The sequence below is a fragment of the Haemorhous mexicanus genome, chromosome Z, assembly GCF_027477595.1.
Source record: "Haemorhous mexicanus isolate bHaeMex1 chromosome Z, bHaeMex1.pri, whole genome shotgun sequence".
In the NCBI taxonomy this organism is placed as follows: domain Eukaryota; kingdom Metazoa; phylum Chordata; class Aves; order Passeriformes; family Fringillidae; genus Haemorhous; species Haemorhous mexicanus.
In genome coordinates, this window is record NC_082381.1 from 12,469,124 (window position 1) to 12,487,327 (window position 18,204).

At 45.8% G+C, this 18,204-nt stretch overlaps 1 protein-coding gene across 1 annotated transcript; it reads right to left on the reverse strand.

Moving 5' to 3' along the window:
* Positions 1-14,723: 14,723 nt before the first annotated feature.
* On the reverse strand, positions 14,724-15,077 carry LOC132322433 (phosphatidylinositol transfer protein 3-like; the record flags this gene model as incomplete). The annotated part of the gene is made up of 2 exons (XM_059836925.1): positions 14,724-14,786; positions 15,021-15,077. Coding segments are annotated over 2 exons (120 nt in total), but the record flags the coding sequence as incomplete, so codon positions are not given.
* Between the last annotated feature and the right edge of the window lie 3,127 nt (positions 15,078-18,204).

Genomic DNA, 18,204 nt, shown 5'->3' on the forward strand with positions numbered 1-18,204 from the left:
TTTAAACCTGAAAAATAGACCCCTAAAAAGCAAAGGATCATACTTTAAACATCTTGTTCCAGAAATATATACAAATGGATAAATCTATGTGATTAGAAGGCCCTGAGTATATTAACTTTTGGGATTATTAGATAAATCACTGAAACACTTGACCCTAGATTAAAGGTGGAAAAAACTAGCCACATTTCCTGCATATGATTTAAGATTACAGAAAACAGAAATGAGTGATATACTCCTGTATCTGCCTAAATAGCTACTTAAAGACGGTAATCAATATTTACCAGAAATATTATTAATAATATAATATGTGTATTTTTAACTGCATTGTTATTTCTGGAGAATGACACTTAAAAATAAAAGGCTAAAATTATTATTTGGGGCTGCTGAACAGAAGGGGTGAAAATTATAGAGGTAGATCTGGGATGGAAACTGTAGAGGCAGATCTGGAATTTTTGTTCTATAAGCTTCCAGTTACTTAATAAAGGTTGGAGGCTCCACCTAGCCTTTAGCTCAAAACATGCAAAATATATTATTATACCAGCCTTCATCTGCCAGATTTCCCACATGTTCCTGACTGATGATGTCCTGAAACCAGAATTACTAGGAAGGCTCCATTTACAGCTCTGCAAGCTTATCAAGAGCCACGGCAGGTAAATAAACACAACGTAAGTTGATGGTTTTCATTGCATTATGTCGATCACAACAGCCTCAGCTAAAAAATTGTTGGTATTGGTGTTGGTATTGGTATTGGTATTGTTGTTATTCATGTTGTTATTGTTGTTGCTGCTGTTGCTATTGCTGCTATTTCCCAGGCAGCAACGCTGTTCTTAGATGTTGTCATGAGGCAGTTTCATTGGTTCAATGGACACGAGTTGACTGTGGTTGTTGAAGGATGACATTTTTCTGGTGGAAAGGAGGGGGGATGCAGAGGGGCACCCCTGGGCCAGGGTGAGTGGTCAGGTGGCTCTTCACTGGCCCTCCTGCAACTCCATTGGAACTGTCCTGTCCCTGCCACTCCCTTGCCAGGTGCATTCCTGCACTGAGCAGAGCCATTTGGCAGGGATGGATTTTGGAACACCTGAGAAGTGGTGGTCACTTGCTCCAAGTGACCCACTGTGTGGGAGGCAGGGGATGGACTAACTGCTGCGAGCAATCCTTTGCACACTGCAAGATATGCCTCTGACTGATCTTCTTTCCTCTCCCCTTCTCTTTTCTTTCCCCCCTGCATTTCTTTCGCCCCTTCCCTGCCCCTGCTTTGTGGGGTTTTTGTTTGTTTGTTGGTGTGGATTTTTAACTGCTATTCTTCAACTCTGTAAGTGTTTGTTCTTGTGCCTGCACATCTTCCGAGGGCAACCAGGCACTGCAAAAAAACTCCCTGAGAAGCCACAGCTGCTCAGCATCTGCTGGCAGTCTGCTAGATAATTAACATTTTCCACAACTAAATACAGCCCCCCGACCAACAGGTTTAGCAACAGACACACAAATTCGGCTCACTGGTGTAAGACACTGTGTCTAGTCGTAAACCCTGCCCTGGTTATCAAAAGTCCCTCGCCGAGAGCGAGAGAAGGCAGCCAGATCTATGACTAGCGACCCACTCTGACTACCCGGGGAGGCTACCAGGGAAATCTGCATCTGTCGGGAGTTCAGCATCCAAATTTTGCAGGGAATTCAGGACACACACACATATACAAACACTGCAGTACTTACATATCTTCGCCTTAATCAGGGGGTGATTATACCCGACATGTAGGGGGTGAGTTGAGCCTCTTGTGGCAAAAGATTCCCACGGCCAAGGCCCCTAGGAGCTGAAAAAGCTCTTTCAGGTCTCCAGAAATTCAAGTGTTTCCCCTCTCCATCCCTATTTAAAAGTGTCCCTTAGATCCATGGTGTTGTTCTTGCTCCAACGACTCTAAAATAGTTTAAAATCTTCCATCCATGAAATCAGGAGAGAAATTAAGAAAGTTGGCTTGGGTTTGCCATAATTTTTTTTCTTTTTCCACACTGTTTCCTATGCCCTGGAGTAAAAAGTGAACTGTTGTATGTGAGATTCTGCAAGATTTTTGGGGGTTTGGCCAAGGTCTAGTCCAGCCTCTGCTGAGGAGGACGTGCTCCGAAATTCAACGAATTTCCCCAACGCTTTTGTTGCTGATGAACTGAAGCCCTATTGTTCTTCATCCGTTGCCAGGGTCTTTTTCAGTTCCTACTATATGTTATGAGTTGCCAGAGATAATGAATTTGTGCCAATACCTCTCATAGTCCCGTTCTGACAGACAGAACAAATTTGAAATGTCTAGTGCAGAGAAGAGCAATGAGTGTTTTTTTCCTAGAGAAGGGAAGCTTGCATTTCTTTGGAAACTTAAAAAAAAAAAAAAAAAGTAGCAAAAGGTCGAACTCCCTAGAGGTTTTTTTCTCCAGTTAACTTCTGAAGAACCGTTTTATCTGAGTCTTGTTCTGGGAGGCATATTTTTTGCCACTTTTGTCAAAACCAAGCAGCCGGTCAACAAAAGGTAAAAAAAAACAAACAAACAAACAACAAAAAACCCCAAACCAAACCAACAACAACAGCAACAAACCGAAAAAAAACCCAACCAAAGCCCCCCAAAAACAAACAGGAAAAATCATGTTTAAACAAAAATCATGTGTTAACAAAAAACACTCTTCCCATTCCTTTTGTCAGGCGAACTTGTAGCGTGACCTCTCGTCGCTGGGAGGAGGATGTCCTAAAGCACTGACGTTTCCTTCTGCCCCTCTCATCCATCTCTCCGGGCTTGAGAACAGTATGAAAACACCAGTAAAAGCCCCACCTAGCTTTTAGAGTGCGGGGGCCGAAGGGAAGAAGTTTGGGTTAACGCCGAAACGGGCCGTGTGCAGTGAGGGAGGGGTGGAGGGAGAGATGGAGGAGGAATAGAGGGATAGAGGAAGGTATCCAGGGCGAGGGGATAGCAGGACGGCTCGTCCCTGCTCTAACCCCTGTCTGGGGGCGTGTGGGGTGTGACTGAGGGGGGCCGATGTCCTGCTGTCCCCTCACTCTGGGTCGGATATACACGGCTCCCCTCGGAGGGGAGTGGGCTGCGAGGGGTGGGGGTTGGCGGGGGGAGGGACGACGCTAAAAGATTATTAAATACTTACATACACACATATACACCCTACAGATATCCCAACACAAACACGTGTGTGTATGCAGGTGTATGCATATGTATGCATACATCCATATAAATATTTATAGATATGATAACAGGAGTCTGTCCCCCCGGCGCTTGGCTCCAGGGAGTGGGAAGGCGCTCTGCCGTTCCCAGCCGCAGACTTCTGTGGAATGTTTCCACGGGGAGAGAGCCCCGCAGCAGCCCGGGCAGACGGGCATTCCCTGCCGGCACAGCCTTCGCAGACCCGGCGGACAGAGAGAGCTCTGTGAGGATCCAAACGCCAACCCCGAGCGAACCAAAGGGAATTCAGCACGAGTGCCCGGCTGCACCAAAAAAATCAAAAAAAGAGTCGACACCAGTCCCCCGGTCAGAAACACACTCACGCTCACGTTACCGCTTCCTGAAGAGGGCATTTAAGTTTAGTTGAGATGCTTGAAGGGAAAAGCAGTGCGTGAGTATGCGGTATGCAGGCCTAGGAACGGCTGTGTCGAAGCCCACAGAAATGCTCTGGAACAGCTCCTAGAAGGAGCATAAATAATGTCAGCGGAAAAGGAGAGAAACTCTGGTCCTAACAGAGAACACCACTCCTTTCTAAGCCGCCGGCTACATCTGACCCTGCCGTCTCGCCTTCTGAAGTTCCCCGGCAAGTGAAAGTTCTCCCAAACATCACGACACACCGCAGAGTCTCTAAAAGGGGGGGCGGAAGGGAAAGAGGAGAACAGAATGCACTAATCTACTCCCCGCCACTACGGTATCTGTTGTTCACCGAATACTCGCTAACACGGCGTCTCCTCCCAGTGGAGTGAGAGAGCATCACTGCAAAGCCATGAGAGCGCCTTGGACTTGAAGATCAGACGGGTTGTGACCCGAGATGAGGGCTACCCCACTTCTCCGGCCGCCAGCCTACCTTCCCTCACTTCTGTCTCCGAGCCCAGTACCTGCGATGCACTACAGAGCAGAGCCCGGATGAATGCTGCCCCCTCACAGGCTCAACGCTCCTCTGTCATGAAACGCTTTGGGTAGGAAGGGGAGAATTTTCTTCTTATCTTTTATTTATTTTATTTATATTTTATTTATTTTATTGATATTTTTATTTATATTTTATTTTCTTTATTATCTTTTAAAATTGCTTGGAAGTTTCTATTTTGCCCTCGCCTCCTGATGAAAAGAAGCAGCAAATAACGTCCAAATACCACTACTACTACTACTACTACTACTACTACTACTACTACTACTACTACTACTACAATTACTACTATATATATATATAAAACAAAAAAAAAAAAAAAAAAAAAGAAAAAAGATAAAAAAGGCTGGACGGACTCTGCAGTGCTGCGGGAAGGTCGGCTTTCTTTTGGGGCCAAGCGTTGGGCTGGGCAGCACTGCTCCTGCTGCTAGAATATATTTCATGGGGTAGAGTGCGGGCGGGAGCCTGCGCGCTAGCGGAACAGAGCGAAGCATCTCCGTGGCTGCGCCCTCACCCCGAGTCCCCCCATCCCCTCTTCACGTTTAAGGCTTAGTGGAGAGGTCTCGTCTGTTGACGTCAGGTGAAGGCATTCTGCACATCCGTCTGCACTTACATACATTAACGAAAGGAGGGCATGGGAAAAAAAAAAAAAAAAGAAAAGAATATGCAAATCCCCTTGTTCGGAGAAGAGACCGCCGATTCTGGAAGCGATCTTCCCCATTTGCGGAGATCCTAATTAGCGGGAATTAGCATGGCTTCCCCTTTTCTTCCATTTCGTCATCATTGTCGACAAAACAAACATCCCCGAAATGAGCGATCGGGGCCAGGCTGCGGTGCGTTGAAGAGCCCGTATGGGCGCGGGCGGCCGCGGTGTTTGAGCCGGGATCCACTGTTGTACCATTCTCTTCTCCTCCTCCTGCTTCTGTTGGCTCCAGCTTGTGTTACTTTTAAAACTGATGCATATGTAAGGTGTATTTGCACTGTTTTTAATTTACAGAAAATTGCAGCCTACCACTTGTCTTTTGCTCCTTCCTTTCTATTTCTTGAAATATACTTGTCCTTTCCCCCACTCTCCGTCCTATTTCCCAGTGTTCTGGTGAGACTTTGCAGTGTATGTGTCTTTATATCCAGTTTCCTCCATGCTTCTATTCTGTATAAGATTACAGATTATGAACAGTGCTAGTTTTACAAATCAAAGCGCATAAGATGTTTACTTGAGGGTCTTACTACCCTCACTACCCAGTTATCACACCGCTAGCTGGAGACTGGAAGTTGATTATCTAAGTAACTTCATATTAAGGAAACCAAGTTTTAGAAATCACCAAGAGAGCCTTCCTCTTCTCATTTTACCATAGAAAAAAATATAGGTAAAGGGTGTAGTGGGGGCAATTTAAATGGATTTAAAAGATATCTTTGCAATTTTATGGCCTCTAAGTGCACTTGTATCTGCCTTTATTTCAGAAATAGTTTATTTCAAAATTCTTTCTTAAAATATGCAGAGCCAGGTACGGTGATCTTTCTTCTGAGGAAGACAATTTGTAATTTCTGTCTTAGGTGCTGCATTATTAAATGTGTGACATACGGTTTCTAACATGTGCATGTTCGAATCCAGCACCTAATTCTTCATAGAAGGAAAGTTTAGATTTTTTTAAAAAATACTGCTTGTAGCCTTACATCTGCTTTATCCAAAAATCCATAGGCCTTGAATTATATGACAATCACAGGTAGCACATTTCAGTTTACCTTAACGTGTAATGAAAAGAAAGAAGAGTAGTTTAAATAGTAAACCCACAAAATTGCTGGTTTTATAGTCCAGGAATGTTGTTTTTAAACGAAGAACATTATCTCACTTAAAAAAAAAAAAAAAGTCCATGATTAGTATTTTTTTTCTTTTTCGAAAACTCAAGTGCATGCGTAGATTATTAATGACTTACCTGAATGGACAGATCAGGCAGAAGTTATTCCTCCCCAAAGACTGTTATGCATGTATTTTTTAAAATAAAGATTGGAGTGTCTCTTACTCTGTGCCCATTTCATCACAAGTATCTTTTAATTCTTTGCTGTTTCTAACGTTATTTCCAGGGCTACTTCTCACTCCGGTTTTACAAGCCCTAAGCTGACATGTCACCCAGCAAAAAACAGTCATGTGCCTACACGTAAATTGTGTAAAAAAAAAATACTCTCTCAAAACGGAAGTCGACAAGGTCATCCATCAGATTAGTTTACCACATATAGCTTCAATCCATTAAAAAACCCCATTTCTACATATTTTTACCTATAGCAGATGCCAGGGATTCCCGGCCCGCGGATGCAACCCATCCCCAGCCCATCTCCTTCTTTTAAGGTGCACACGTGAGCCAAGTGCAGCTGTCGCTCCCTTGCGGAGCCGCGTTAGCGTGTGCGGGGAGGCAGGCAAAAGTGAGCGTGGGTCTGTCCGTCTTTCCGTCCCTGGAGCGCATCCCGCATCGTCTCCCGCACCCCATGGTAGCTTATTCCTAGCCCCGCTGCAGCCCCCACGGGACGGGGGTAGCCGCTGCCTCCGCTCCCCGACCAACCCCCAGCCAGGATGCCGGGGGGTCCGCCTCGCAGCTTCTCTCCCCCACCTTTCCCCTCCTCGCCGCTTTACTGCACGGCGGCCCTGCGAATCGCAGCGGTCTCTTTTGTAACCACCCAGGGGCTGGAGGGCTGGCAGCGCACCCCTTGCTCGCCCTGCCTGCGCCTCTGCCGGGGCCACGGGCAGCATGGGGAGAGCTAGTGTCCCCTCAGATCTCAGACACTTGACACTTCAGCATGACGGGTGATGTAGGAACAATAAATACAGCCCCCGCCCCTCCTCAGCCACCCGGCATACACATTGCCCGATATCGGCCTAATATCGGATTTACCGCTAAAACCAGTAGTGCCTCTGTTCCGCTGCGCATCTGCACGGATCATCCAAGGTGACTAAAATGCCACCTAAGTTGGCGATTTCTTGGATTCCCCTCCAAGGGTAGATAAACAAATGAATATATAACAGCGCTAATAATGGTCTGATTTGGGGTGGCCACTGCATGAGACAGATTGCTGGGTTGTAAATAATAAATGCCTGACATAAATCCTTTTCTCAATATTCTCATTCATTTTCCCCTATCATCCCTTTTTTCCCCTCCCCACCAATGCTTTTAATACCTATCCTTCTCTAAACCCAATATTCAGCATTTTGCACTTAAATTTTCTCCCACTTATCTTCATCCTTGTCTTCTTATAGTATATGTAAATAATGTGAACTGCATATTGTTCTACACATAAGCATTATTTTTTATAAAAGTGAAGGTGCAGGTACTGTGGGTATAGTAGAAGTATTTTCTCATTTTCTTTTTTCTTTTACATTTCGTTTTGTTCTTACTTTTCTGTTTCCCCTGCAAGACCGAAATATTGAAATGAAAAAATGTAGAAGATCAAACAGATCATATTTGGTGAAATAATTGAAGCTTGGCATTACAATTTTTCTTTTTTCCTGTAAGAGAAAAAACAGCATTTAGTTTCATCTGTGCATACACACGCGCACACACACATACACACACACACACACACACACACACACACAGAGTCACGCACATCCAAAAAAAAAAAAAATCTGGGTTTTTTACACACAAGCTTCCAGTGCTTATACACCCTCACTGTATACCTCCTCTGGAAGTAATAATAAAAAGCCAGTGACCATTTTTTTTGTGGTTAAGAACATGTCTCCTTATTAGGGGTAGAAAGGCAGAAATCAAGAGGAGAAGCAGAAGAGGGGATGGAAGCTGTATTTCTTTCATCCAGAGTTCATGTGATCACAAAATCTTAAGGTTTTCAGAGGTTGAAGTGTACTGAACTCTTTGTTAGGTGTGTTTTGGAGAGCATGTAGAGTGCCAACTTCAGCTCCAGCCCGGGATGACCAGTGAGAGCAGCCGACTCTGTGCAAGGCATGGTTTTGGCTTGCGGCACGGGCTGAAGAGGAATGAACCAAATTTCCTCGATGTCGTTTCTGTTCTTTTATTTGAGTATTCAGTTTATATCTTGGTGTAAAATAACTCACCGGAAAGACAAGGTTTGGAATGCACTGTTATCTCTCTGTTTTCTACGAATGTGGTCCCTAGCAGGGGAGTGAATTAATTTTTTTTTTCCTGTTTTTATGAGTTGCCTTTTTTTTTTTTTTTCTCCTGTATCATGGCCTGGTTATATTTTGATTTGGTTTCAAATTCAGGCTGCAGATACGAAGTTCATGTTTACCCTCCCTCCCCTCCCAGTGTACAATGCCTAGGCAGGCCGGACTCCCACTTCTGAGAGGGGAGAAAAGGCGGGAAGGGGGCGGGAGAACATTCAGTTCCTCCGTGGGGTCGGTCCCGCCCAGAGTCCGCGGCTGCCCGTCCCGGCTGCCCTGAGCCCCGCACCCCTCATCCCCCCCGGCGGGGGAACAGCGCCGCCTCCCGGTGCCCGTCCGTGGTCAGGACCCGCACCGAGTGCGGAACTCGCCGTCCGTCTTCAGGGCTGTCCTTCTGATACCCAACTGTCCTACTGATACTCTACTGATACTGTCCAAGACGTGCCCTTCCAGCGCTGTCTTACTGATACCCCGGCCGCCGTATATGGACTCTGCTACAGCAAAATTTTAAAAATAATAATTTAAAAAAGATACAGTGGTAGTAAAAACCCCAAACCTAGCGGGAAGAAGCATGCTCCACAGGTAGAGCATCCCTCGGGTGACAGGCAGCATTCTCGGCTCTCCGCCCTGTCTCTATTCCTCGGCCCCAGAGGGGATGGGGTGTGTTAGCTGTCGCCTCCTTCCCCTCCCTACACCGCGTTTCGAGTGTTGTTTGCCGCCATCAAAATACGGTGTCGGTCTGTGGGTGCCTGTTCGAAGAGAAGTTTGGCTTATGAAACGCAGGGGGAGGGAACTGCTATATATCAGGGAACAACAACATTTTAGTATTCCTCCCTGCAGAATGGCCCTCCGTTCTTTATTGAATTTGTACCCCTGCTGCGAGGAAAAACCTTTTTCTCGGAAGCTCTTGTTAGCTGATCGTAGTAGGCTTTTATCTTCCCTCGATTCTCCCTTCCTCTTTTATAACAAAAGTATTGAAAACGAAAGGTTTGATGTTACAGAAATGCAATTCTTCAGCGAGGGAATGGCGGGGAAGAGCTCTAAACGCCATAGGCTGTCAGGAAAAAGATGTACTCCCGGGAAGTTAGAAGTCGTGGTTGATTGGATCAACCGCCCCTTCTTCTTTTTCAGTTTTTTTTCTTTTTGGGGGGAGTTTCTTTTCGATTTTGGTAGTTCTTTAGCCGAACTTTCTCCAAGATGATGTGTTTCTATGACTGACTTTTTACATCTCCACTTAGGAATTTGTGGTTTTCTCATATCTCAACAGGCTGTGAACAGACAGAAGAGTAACCTGTCTCTCATAGGCCGTTTCTTCTGCACCTCCAGGAAATGATTTCAGAAAAAATATAAGAACATGATGTGTTGTGTGTGTATTGGTGTTTCTTTTTAGTTTGTTTTAGGTTTTTATCTTCTTTTTTTTTTTTTCCCCCAATGGGGGCTTTGGGCTTATGTCCATAAGATATTTACATTTAAACACAGCGTCGCCGCTAAATGCTGTTGCAAAATCAAGAGCGACGTGTCTTCCCTTCGCGTGTTTTAGCTGCCGTGCTGCATGTGCCAATGGGTACCAGCGATGCATGCGGAGGGAAATACACAAAACGTCTTCCGCATAGTAAAACCCTATTCTCCGCCCGTCAATAGGATAACAATTTCGAATTATTTTTCTTAACATAGATATCTCAGCCAAAGGACCGAGCAGATTATATGAGCGCCGCTTTCACTCCAGGCGGTGGGAAAATAAAGATTAATAGCAACGACAGAACTGACCGGCTGGAGGTTATAGGGAAGAAGACGTGGTGGTGGCCTTTGTCCGTTTGTCCTTCTGGGAAGGGTGTTGTCCTTCTGTTCTGGTAACACCTCAAACTGCGATGACTGTTTTGACACACACTCATTTTTGCCCTGTGCGACATATCACCGTCCTCGTCCCACTCCCTCACTGGCTTCACCGCGTCTCCCCACTGTGTCGCGCCTTGCAGACGAATGGACGGACAGATGGACAGTGCTGCTGGCGCCAATTCCAAAGCTGCCGGAGCACCAATCCCCCTAGCCGGGACACCAGCATCCTCATTAAAACCTCTCCGTTTGGATGCTTATTCGCCTGTTGACAAAACGTTTCAGAGCTCTTCCAGCGCATCCCCGGAACCGAGCATCGAGCATCGGGAGGAGAGCTTATCGGGCAGCCCATCCCACACCCGGGACATCGACCAAGACAGACGCAGAGCCTCTTGCCATAATAGCCCACTTCCTCTCCTGTTTTCTTCTCCATCTTTTCAGCAGCAACAGGGAAATCTAGAAACGGAGTTAGGGTGATGCCAGACTGCTGTTCTGTTGCCACATTGTGGGACCTGTGGAGGTCTGGCGGGAGAACACAGTTTTAAAGGTGGATGCAGGGCTGTCACCAAACCTCCCTCGGCCCCCCTTATTAGGACATCAGATCCCCCTTTTCACCCCCAAGAAGACGCTGAGCAGGAGACGACAGACCTGTACACAAACCTTGTCCGGTCAGGCTGTGCTCCATCCTTTTCCGGTACAGACCGGCACACCCCGAACAATCACTGGAATGCGCCCACCACCCCGTTCCAACACCACTGATTTTGATTTAATCCCGAGGGACACTCGACGGCCTGTCTCCGCTCCCTGACGCCCCATGCCTGTGCGGTGCGATACTCAGGGCACAGCCAGTGCGGTGTAGATACGCCACGGACTCCCGCGCGTGTGTTTAACGAGGCCCATGGGCACACATCAGCTGATGAAGTTTGAAATCCAATAGCTTCATGTGAATAAGATTTGTAACTGACGGCAAGAGATTAGGGGGCAGGAGGATGTTAAGGAAAAAAGAGCTGCGGCGCAGGGAATCCCTCCGTCTGGAAGGAATGCCTAATGCCTTCCTGGATCCCCCCGCCGCCCCCCCGCCCCCTCCTTTCCGTTCGGCCAGGATCCCAGCTTTTCCCGTCGCGCGTTATTTCGAAAGGCAGAAACATGAAGATGTGAGAGGGGACGGGGAACAGGGGGATTTCCCTGCCTCGCCCTCAACCCCGGACACACTTTTCCAGCCTCGTAGTAACACGGCACGGCCGGACCGCTCCGAGCTCCCCCCACAGCCCTCCCCCCACAGCCCCCCACCGGGAGCTCCCCATTCCGGTTCTCGCAGCGCGGGCTCCGTTCCGCAACCGCCCGCCGAGCACCATCATTCGCAGGGACGTCAGGAGAGGCTTCTCAAGACCAGTCCCTCTCGGACGGGCGGGAAGAAAGGAAAAAGCCACGGGGGGAAGGAGGGGCAGGCTGCTTTTGGAGAGAGAAGGGCGGCCGCGAAGTCTGGCCCACGCCAGACTGCGGGGTGGCTCACTCCTCCGCTTTGCCCCGGTGTTTCCCACTCACCTCCTCCGTTCCCCACCGCCCTCCCCCAAAACAGACAGCCATCTGCACCGAGGAAACGTCTCTCGAGGGGGCTTTCCTTGAGACTCCCCGCCAGGCATGGTGAGGAGCCAGGGCTTAGCCCTGAGTCAGGGCCTCAGGTGTACTCGAGATGGGGCCAAGAGAGGGAGAGGGGTGTCGGGGGCTGCTCCCGTCCCACGCCGAGGCTGCTGGGGCTCGGGTGCGTTGGCGGCTGGGCTGGGTATGGCCCTCCCCGCGCCGCGCATGGCCCCCCGCCGCCGTTGGTAAATTTAAGAGGCCTCTGCAAGCCGAGGCCGGCGGCCGGGCTGGAGGAGACAGAGGGCATGGGGAAGAGTCTTCTTGGGGAAGGTGGGCTCTGCTGGCGGCCAGCCCCCCAGGAGGGCAGCGGGCCCCTGAAGAACATTGCTGCGCGTCCCTGCTGAAGAGCCGGCGGTGCCCGACACTCTGGGGCACAGGGGGCCAATGAGCGGCAGCTGCCCCTCTCTGCCACATCAGTGTTCGAGGGTCTGGGGTCGGAGCATCTGGATCCAGACCCCCTCGAAACTTTCACTGCTGCAGATATACCGATAGCCTTTGCAATTCTTTGGCCGGACCTTTATCTGGCCATATTCTCCCAAAGCTTTAGCGAAAATTGTTGGCATCGGTACCTGGGGGGTACCTCCCCACGCTTGTGACTGCCACATCCATCACGATTTGTGCGCGATTTGCCTGCCAGGATGACATCATTCCAAGCATTCTTCCCTCTGTAATGCTAATGACGACACATATTATTTGCCATACAGCTATTTGGAACGGAGTGCATCAGCCAGACTGTGGCTTCTGTGGGGTTTTGCAAGTTTTGTTAAACAGAGTGAAAATAGGCCAATAGTGATTTGTCAACATATTTCTGGATGTTTATACCTTATATACACTATACCCCAAAACCCAAATAATGTAATGAGAAGTTGTGTTAATGATACCGAATTAAACAAACAAGAATTACAATATATTAAATCTCAGATTCTACTAGTATGAAAATAAATATAGCATAAACAAAAAAAAAAAAGTATTTTAAGTATCATATAAGATGTTCACAAATTGTCTTTGTTTCTAGCGATTATGGTTTTATATAAAGTTATTAATATAACTGAAATAGCTAAGCCAGACCACGTTGGAATTGCCTCAATAAAATTACCTCAATAAAATCCTTGAATGATGCTATTCATTCCAAAGAATGCAGAAACATTCTCCTTTTTTCAAAACAAAACCTAAAACATATTAGAGCTGACTTCATTTTACAATGAAAAGAGTTGGCATTATCCTTGCTTTCATGTTCCAGTACCTGAAGCTGATTAAAAAGAAGGAAACTCCTGAATTTACGTGGTTGGAGGGTTTTTTTTTTTCCTCCTTACCTAGTTTATCGTTACTGCTGTTAATTACATGTACTCACTTTCTCGTATGGACTATTGTTTTTTTGTGTCTCTGCATGTGTTTGGAAACACTCAAGCCCAGGCTTTCTTCTTCAGCAGTTATTTGGGTTGGGGTTGTGTTTTTTGTTTTGTTTGGTTTTTGTTCTTTTGCTCTTGTTGTTTTGCTTTGGGTGGCTTTTGTTTTGCTTTGTTTTGTTTTGTGGGGTAGGGATTAATGAAAATTGCTTTTGACTTCAGAAATCACCTAAGTTCTTTCGGGGCAGGTCAGCCCCAGGCATGAGCTGCTATTGAACTCTAAGAATTCTGGAGGGATAAAAAGCAGATTAATAGATAGGAAATCATCAAATTGGTTCTAATGCTATTGAAATGGGTGCACCAGATTTTTAAAGAGTAAGAATTTGGCCCAGTTTAAATTACAAGGGTGTGTAGCTCTCAAATTTATCTCTTGTTAACTTATGTGTAAATATATGGCAGGTAAAGGCAACATATTCAGCTTTTCCAAAGGATTTTAAAGGGACAGGAAATCTGCTGAAGTTAAACTAGTTTATTTCCAAATTTATTAGTGTTCCAGCCATGCAGCTGTACGGAACAAAATTGTCAGATAAAAAAGTCTTGTTAAGAAACCATACAATAGGAGATAAAGCACTTAAAATACTTCTTAATGATTCTGGTCAAGGGAAATACTTAGTTCTATTTCTGTCTTTCCTCTAATGGTTTTCTCTCCTCAAAATTCTCATTGCGAATAGCACACCTCTAACCATAGGAGTGGGACATTCTGAAAACTGTCTGGGCAGGCAGCCAGAGCTGGAATCAGGATGCTCGGTCTGTGGCAATTCCTGAAGAGAGTTCGACTTTAAATATGACACGCTTGCGCTCCTCTGCCCCAAACATAGTCCCTTCAAATGCATCATAAGTATTAAATGTAGTATTTTTTTTACTTTAGTTATTTGAACAGCTCAAAGTAGACTCCAGTCCTGCAACTGCTACTTAGCCAAAACTTCAGTTTTGAGGAGGGGACACTTTTCTGGTGGAGAACTGAACATTTCTCAAAAACGAGGTTAGAAAGTTTTCTGTGTTCTTTGGAAATGGTGTATTTTTTTTTTTTTTTTTTCTTTTCAAACTCTGAGCAGAACGTTTTTATAAAAATATGCTTAAGTAATAAAACGAAAAGTTCTGAACATGCTTTGGCTTGACATGTTTTACTTGAATTGTTTAAAATAGGATAAGATCCCACTCCCAGTGCAGTCCAACCTAAACCATCCTGTGATTCCGTGACTCTAAGATTCTGTGGTTCTACGAGTGGGAAGTCCGGCTTGTGCACTGGGACGCGGGCGCCGCCGTCGAGAGGGACACAGTGATAGCTTCCTGGTTTCTGTGTGGGTGGGGAAGGAGAAGTGATCCTGCCCGACCTCAAAACGGGGTGGGAGTCTCCCTGCTGAGAAGGTACGAATAGGCTCATCCCAAACAGCTGTGAGGAACATAAGAATATAAGGCAATTTTTCCCTGAGCTCCACTGGCTCATTTCAGCTGGGATCATTACTCCCATCAGAGGAAAACCAAAAGCTATATGACTTGCCTCAGTTACTCTTTTTCTTTTCTTTTCTTTTCTTTTCTTTTCTTTTCTTTTCTTTTCTTTTCTTTTCTTTTCTTTTCTTTTCTTTTCTTTTCTTTTCTTTTCTTTTCTTTTCTTTTCTTTTCTTTTCTTTTCTTTTCTTTTCTTTTCTTTTCTTTTCTTTTTCTTTTTCTTTTCTTTTTTTTTCTTTTTCTTTTTCTTTTTCTTTTCTTTTCTTTTCTTTTCTTTTCTTTTCTTTTCTTTTCTTTTCTTTTCTTTTCTTTTTTCTTTTCTTTTCTTTTCTTTTCTTTTCTTTTCTTTTCTTTTCTTTTCTTTTCTTTTCTTTTCTTTTCTTTTCTTTTCTTTTCTTTTCTTTTCTTTTCTTTTCTTTTCTTTTCTTTTCTTTTCTTTTCTTTTCTTTTCTTTTCTTTTCTTTTCTTTTCTTTTCTTTTCTTTTCTTTTCTTTTCTTTTCTTTTTTCCTTCCCTTTCCTTCCCTTTCCTTCCCTTTCCTTCCCTTTCCCTTTCCCTTTCCCTTTCCCTTTCCCTTTCCCTTTCCCTTTCCCTTTCCCTTTCCCTTTCCCTTTCCCTTTCCCTTTCCCTTTCCCTTTCCCTTTCCCTTTCCCTTTCCCTTTCCCTTTCCCTTTCCCTTTCCCTTTCCCTTTCCCTTTCCCTTTCCCTTTCCCTTTCCCTTTCCCTTTCCTTTTCTTGACATGATTAAAGGGGATGATTTTCCCAAAGAACTATAGAAACAACAGGATGAATCTGTAGAAAAAACAGGATGAATTTTCTCCCCCCACCCCTCTTTTTTTTAACGCCTATATGACCAACTACACTCGGTAAAGACCAAGGGATTGGAAATTATCTTAAGGAGTAGTTCAACCCACAGCGATCATGGACCTGTGACCCGGGATCCACCAGGAACTGAGATTCAACTGTGTGTAGGAGCAGACTTGAAACCCTCATGCAAGTGTCACACCCCACCGCATGGATTAGGTGTCCTTATGTGTCGGCAGCACACAAGCCTCTGCGTCTGTGTGTTAAGGGTAGATGCTAGTGAGAAGGAAGGACTTTGGTCACCACATGCAAAGCGGCTTTGAGGAAGAGTTTCCAGGCGCAGTCCCTGACGGATGACGAAACACTCTCGTCCTGAGAGGACAGCTTCCCCCCAGACACAAGCTGCACGTTGCTTCTTTGCTCCTACTTCCAGAAAAAACGACCTTTACCTCATGGACGGATTGTTCAAAGCAGGGACGGGAAGGAGAGCAGAACGCAAGGACGCACCTCCCAGAGCAGGGAAAACTCTCTTTGCTGTGGTTTGCCAGGACGCAGCATCATCCAGAGCAGACTTTCGTGCAGGATGATGGAGACCTCACCTGCTTCCTACCTGTCACCGGGACCCCATGTCCACGCCACCACAGCCAGCGAACTTCACCAAGTAAAAACTGCAACATTAGGGAAAACTACTACAAACCCCATATTCATCCGCGTCCACCTCCGGCTGGGTTAATATCGTGCTTTCATCCCGATGTAATTGTTTCTGCCTGGTTTTCAAGCTGTCCTGATCGGATCGATGCCTGCACCTTACCCGTCTGATGCGGGGGGGCTGGGTGGTGGAAGATACAATAACCTCCCTCCGAAACAACCAACAAAATGGTATATTACACTATATCTGGTGTTATTACCATTATAACTATGATTATTAATAATAATCATTTGCATTGTTACCAAAAGAAAGTTCGAAGAAACCAGCCTGTGGAGGTAGAGTAGTGCGCTCTCCCCGGAACGGAAGGACAGACGGTAAGTCGGACAGAGAGGGAGCGAGTGGCAGACCTTTCTCTGCTCAGTGAGAGTCGATCCTCGCCGCCGGTAGGTGCGTGCGGCGGTGCCGGGCTCGGGGCGGTACCGGGCTCGGGGCGGTGCCAGCTGCGATCCCTCGGGAGCGGCGTGCGCGGCGCGGAGCGATCGGGCGGGACGGGGAGAGAGGTGGATGCCCTGCGGCGCTGCCGCCCCCTGGCACCGCCACACAGGAGCGCCGCACCCGGCACGGGCCTCGGGGAGGGGAAAAGAAACGGGGGATCCCACACCACCGTCCCCCCTGCCTCGGGGAGGGGAAAGAAACGAGGCAACATCCGAATAAGCAGGAAAAATAGTGTTAGGAGCGATAAGGCACGCGGCACTGACGCCGGAGAGCCAGCAAGTTCAGCCTCGCCACCGTCCATGTCCGTGCTTTGCAAGGAAAAAGTCAAAATCGGAGTAAAGTCTGAAAATAAAGGAGACTTTCTCCTTTTTAAGATATACTCAAAACTTTGGAAAATCATTGGGAAATGCGGCGGGGTGTCTGTGGAGGGTCCCTCTGGATCAGCCAGGGTCCAAAAAAAAGAAAAAAATAGAGCAAAAAGGTGAAAATTTGGAAAGGGTAAGGGGAAAATGCAAGGGAAGGGGGGAGAAAATTTGAAGAAAATGCGGTGGAATGAGACCAAGGAAGGGGATCATACTGAGAATAGGCGTGGAAACAGGAGGGCTGCTGAAATAGATGTGACACAAAAAGATGAGATCTGAAAACACCTGCAGCACGGAAAAGAGGAGTTGTGTTTTTTACTTTGTTTATTTGTTTTCCTTTTTATTTTTTTGTAATATATCTGTTCAGTGGGGTTTTCACTATGTTTGTTGGTTTTTTTTTTTTTTTTTTTGCTTTATTTATATATTTACGTATTAAAATTTTATTTCAATAATTTCATTCTGTTCTCTGTTAGGGGTTGTGCAGCCGGGTCCTCCCTATCCCGACCTGCATAACCTCATGGAGGTTCCACTGCTGTCCAGAGAAAGACGTGAAGGTTTAAATCTCTGTATTTGGATCTCTGAAAGTTTCCTTTGGTAAGCACAACCTAAGAGGAAAGTTCCTACCAGTCATCCCTTTAGTCACTGATCACCAACTGTCACTTGCATCAGAAAGCACGAGCAGAATTAACCCTTGCAGGGAAATGCTTGTTTATTAATGAACATTAGCTTTCTTGTGCCTAACAGACCCCTCCCAGCAACAGAATTTTGCTGCTACTGAGACTAAAACAAAAACTTTGGGAGATTGGAAGAAAACTGCTATTTAAGGTATCAGCTGACCCATTTCAAAAGTGTTTTCACTGGGGCTGTGATGAAGAATTAGGGTCTTATTTTTGCTGGTAGACTCTGCTTCTTACACAACCCTTCTCCTTTGCTTCTGATTACTCTTCCCAAACACGTGAAATAAATAGATTTTCTTCCTTAAATATTATGGGGCTTTGTTTTGTGTTGAATGAATTTTTGGATGAACCGATAAACATGAAAAATATTTCATCTGGTGTTCAGTAACCAACATTCAAAAGGCAAGTGCAATGACAACAAAGCTCTAATTAGTTGCAAATAAAATAATCTTTCTCTTGCCTAAGGATTGTTTAATCAAGATTATTTTCTGGACCAAGCTTTTATTTGTTTACAAAGATGCATACAACAGCCCTCATCTGTGACTTCATGTTTGACAGTTGTTTAATACAATGGATAGAGGCTCAATTCCTTCTCCTCAACTCTACCTAAATGCCTATCATATAGTTCTGACAAACAGAATAGAGAAAATTAA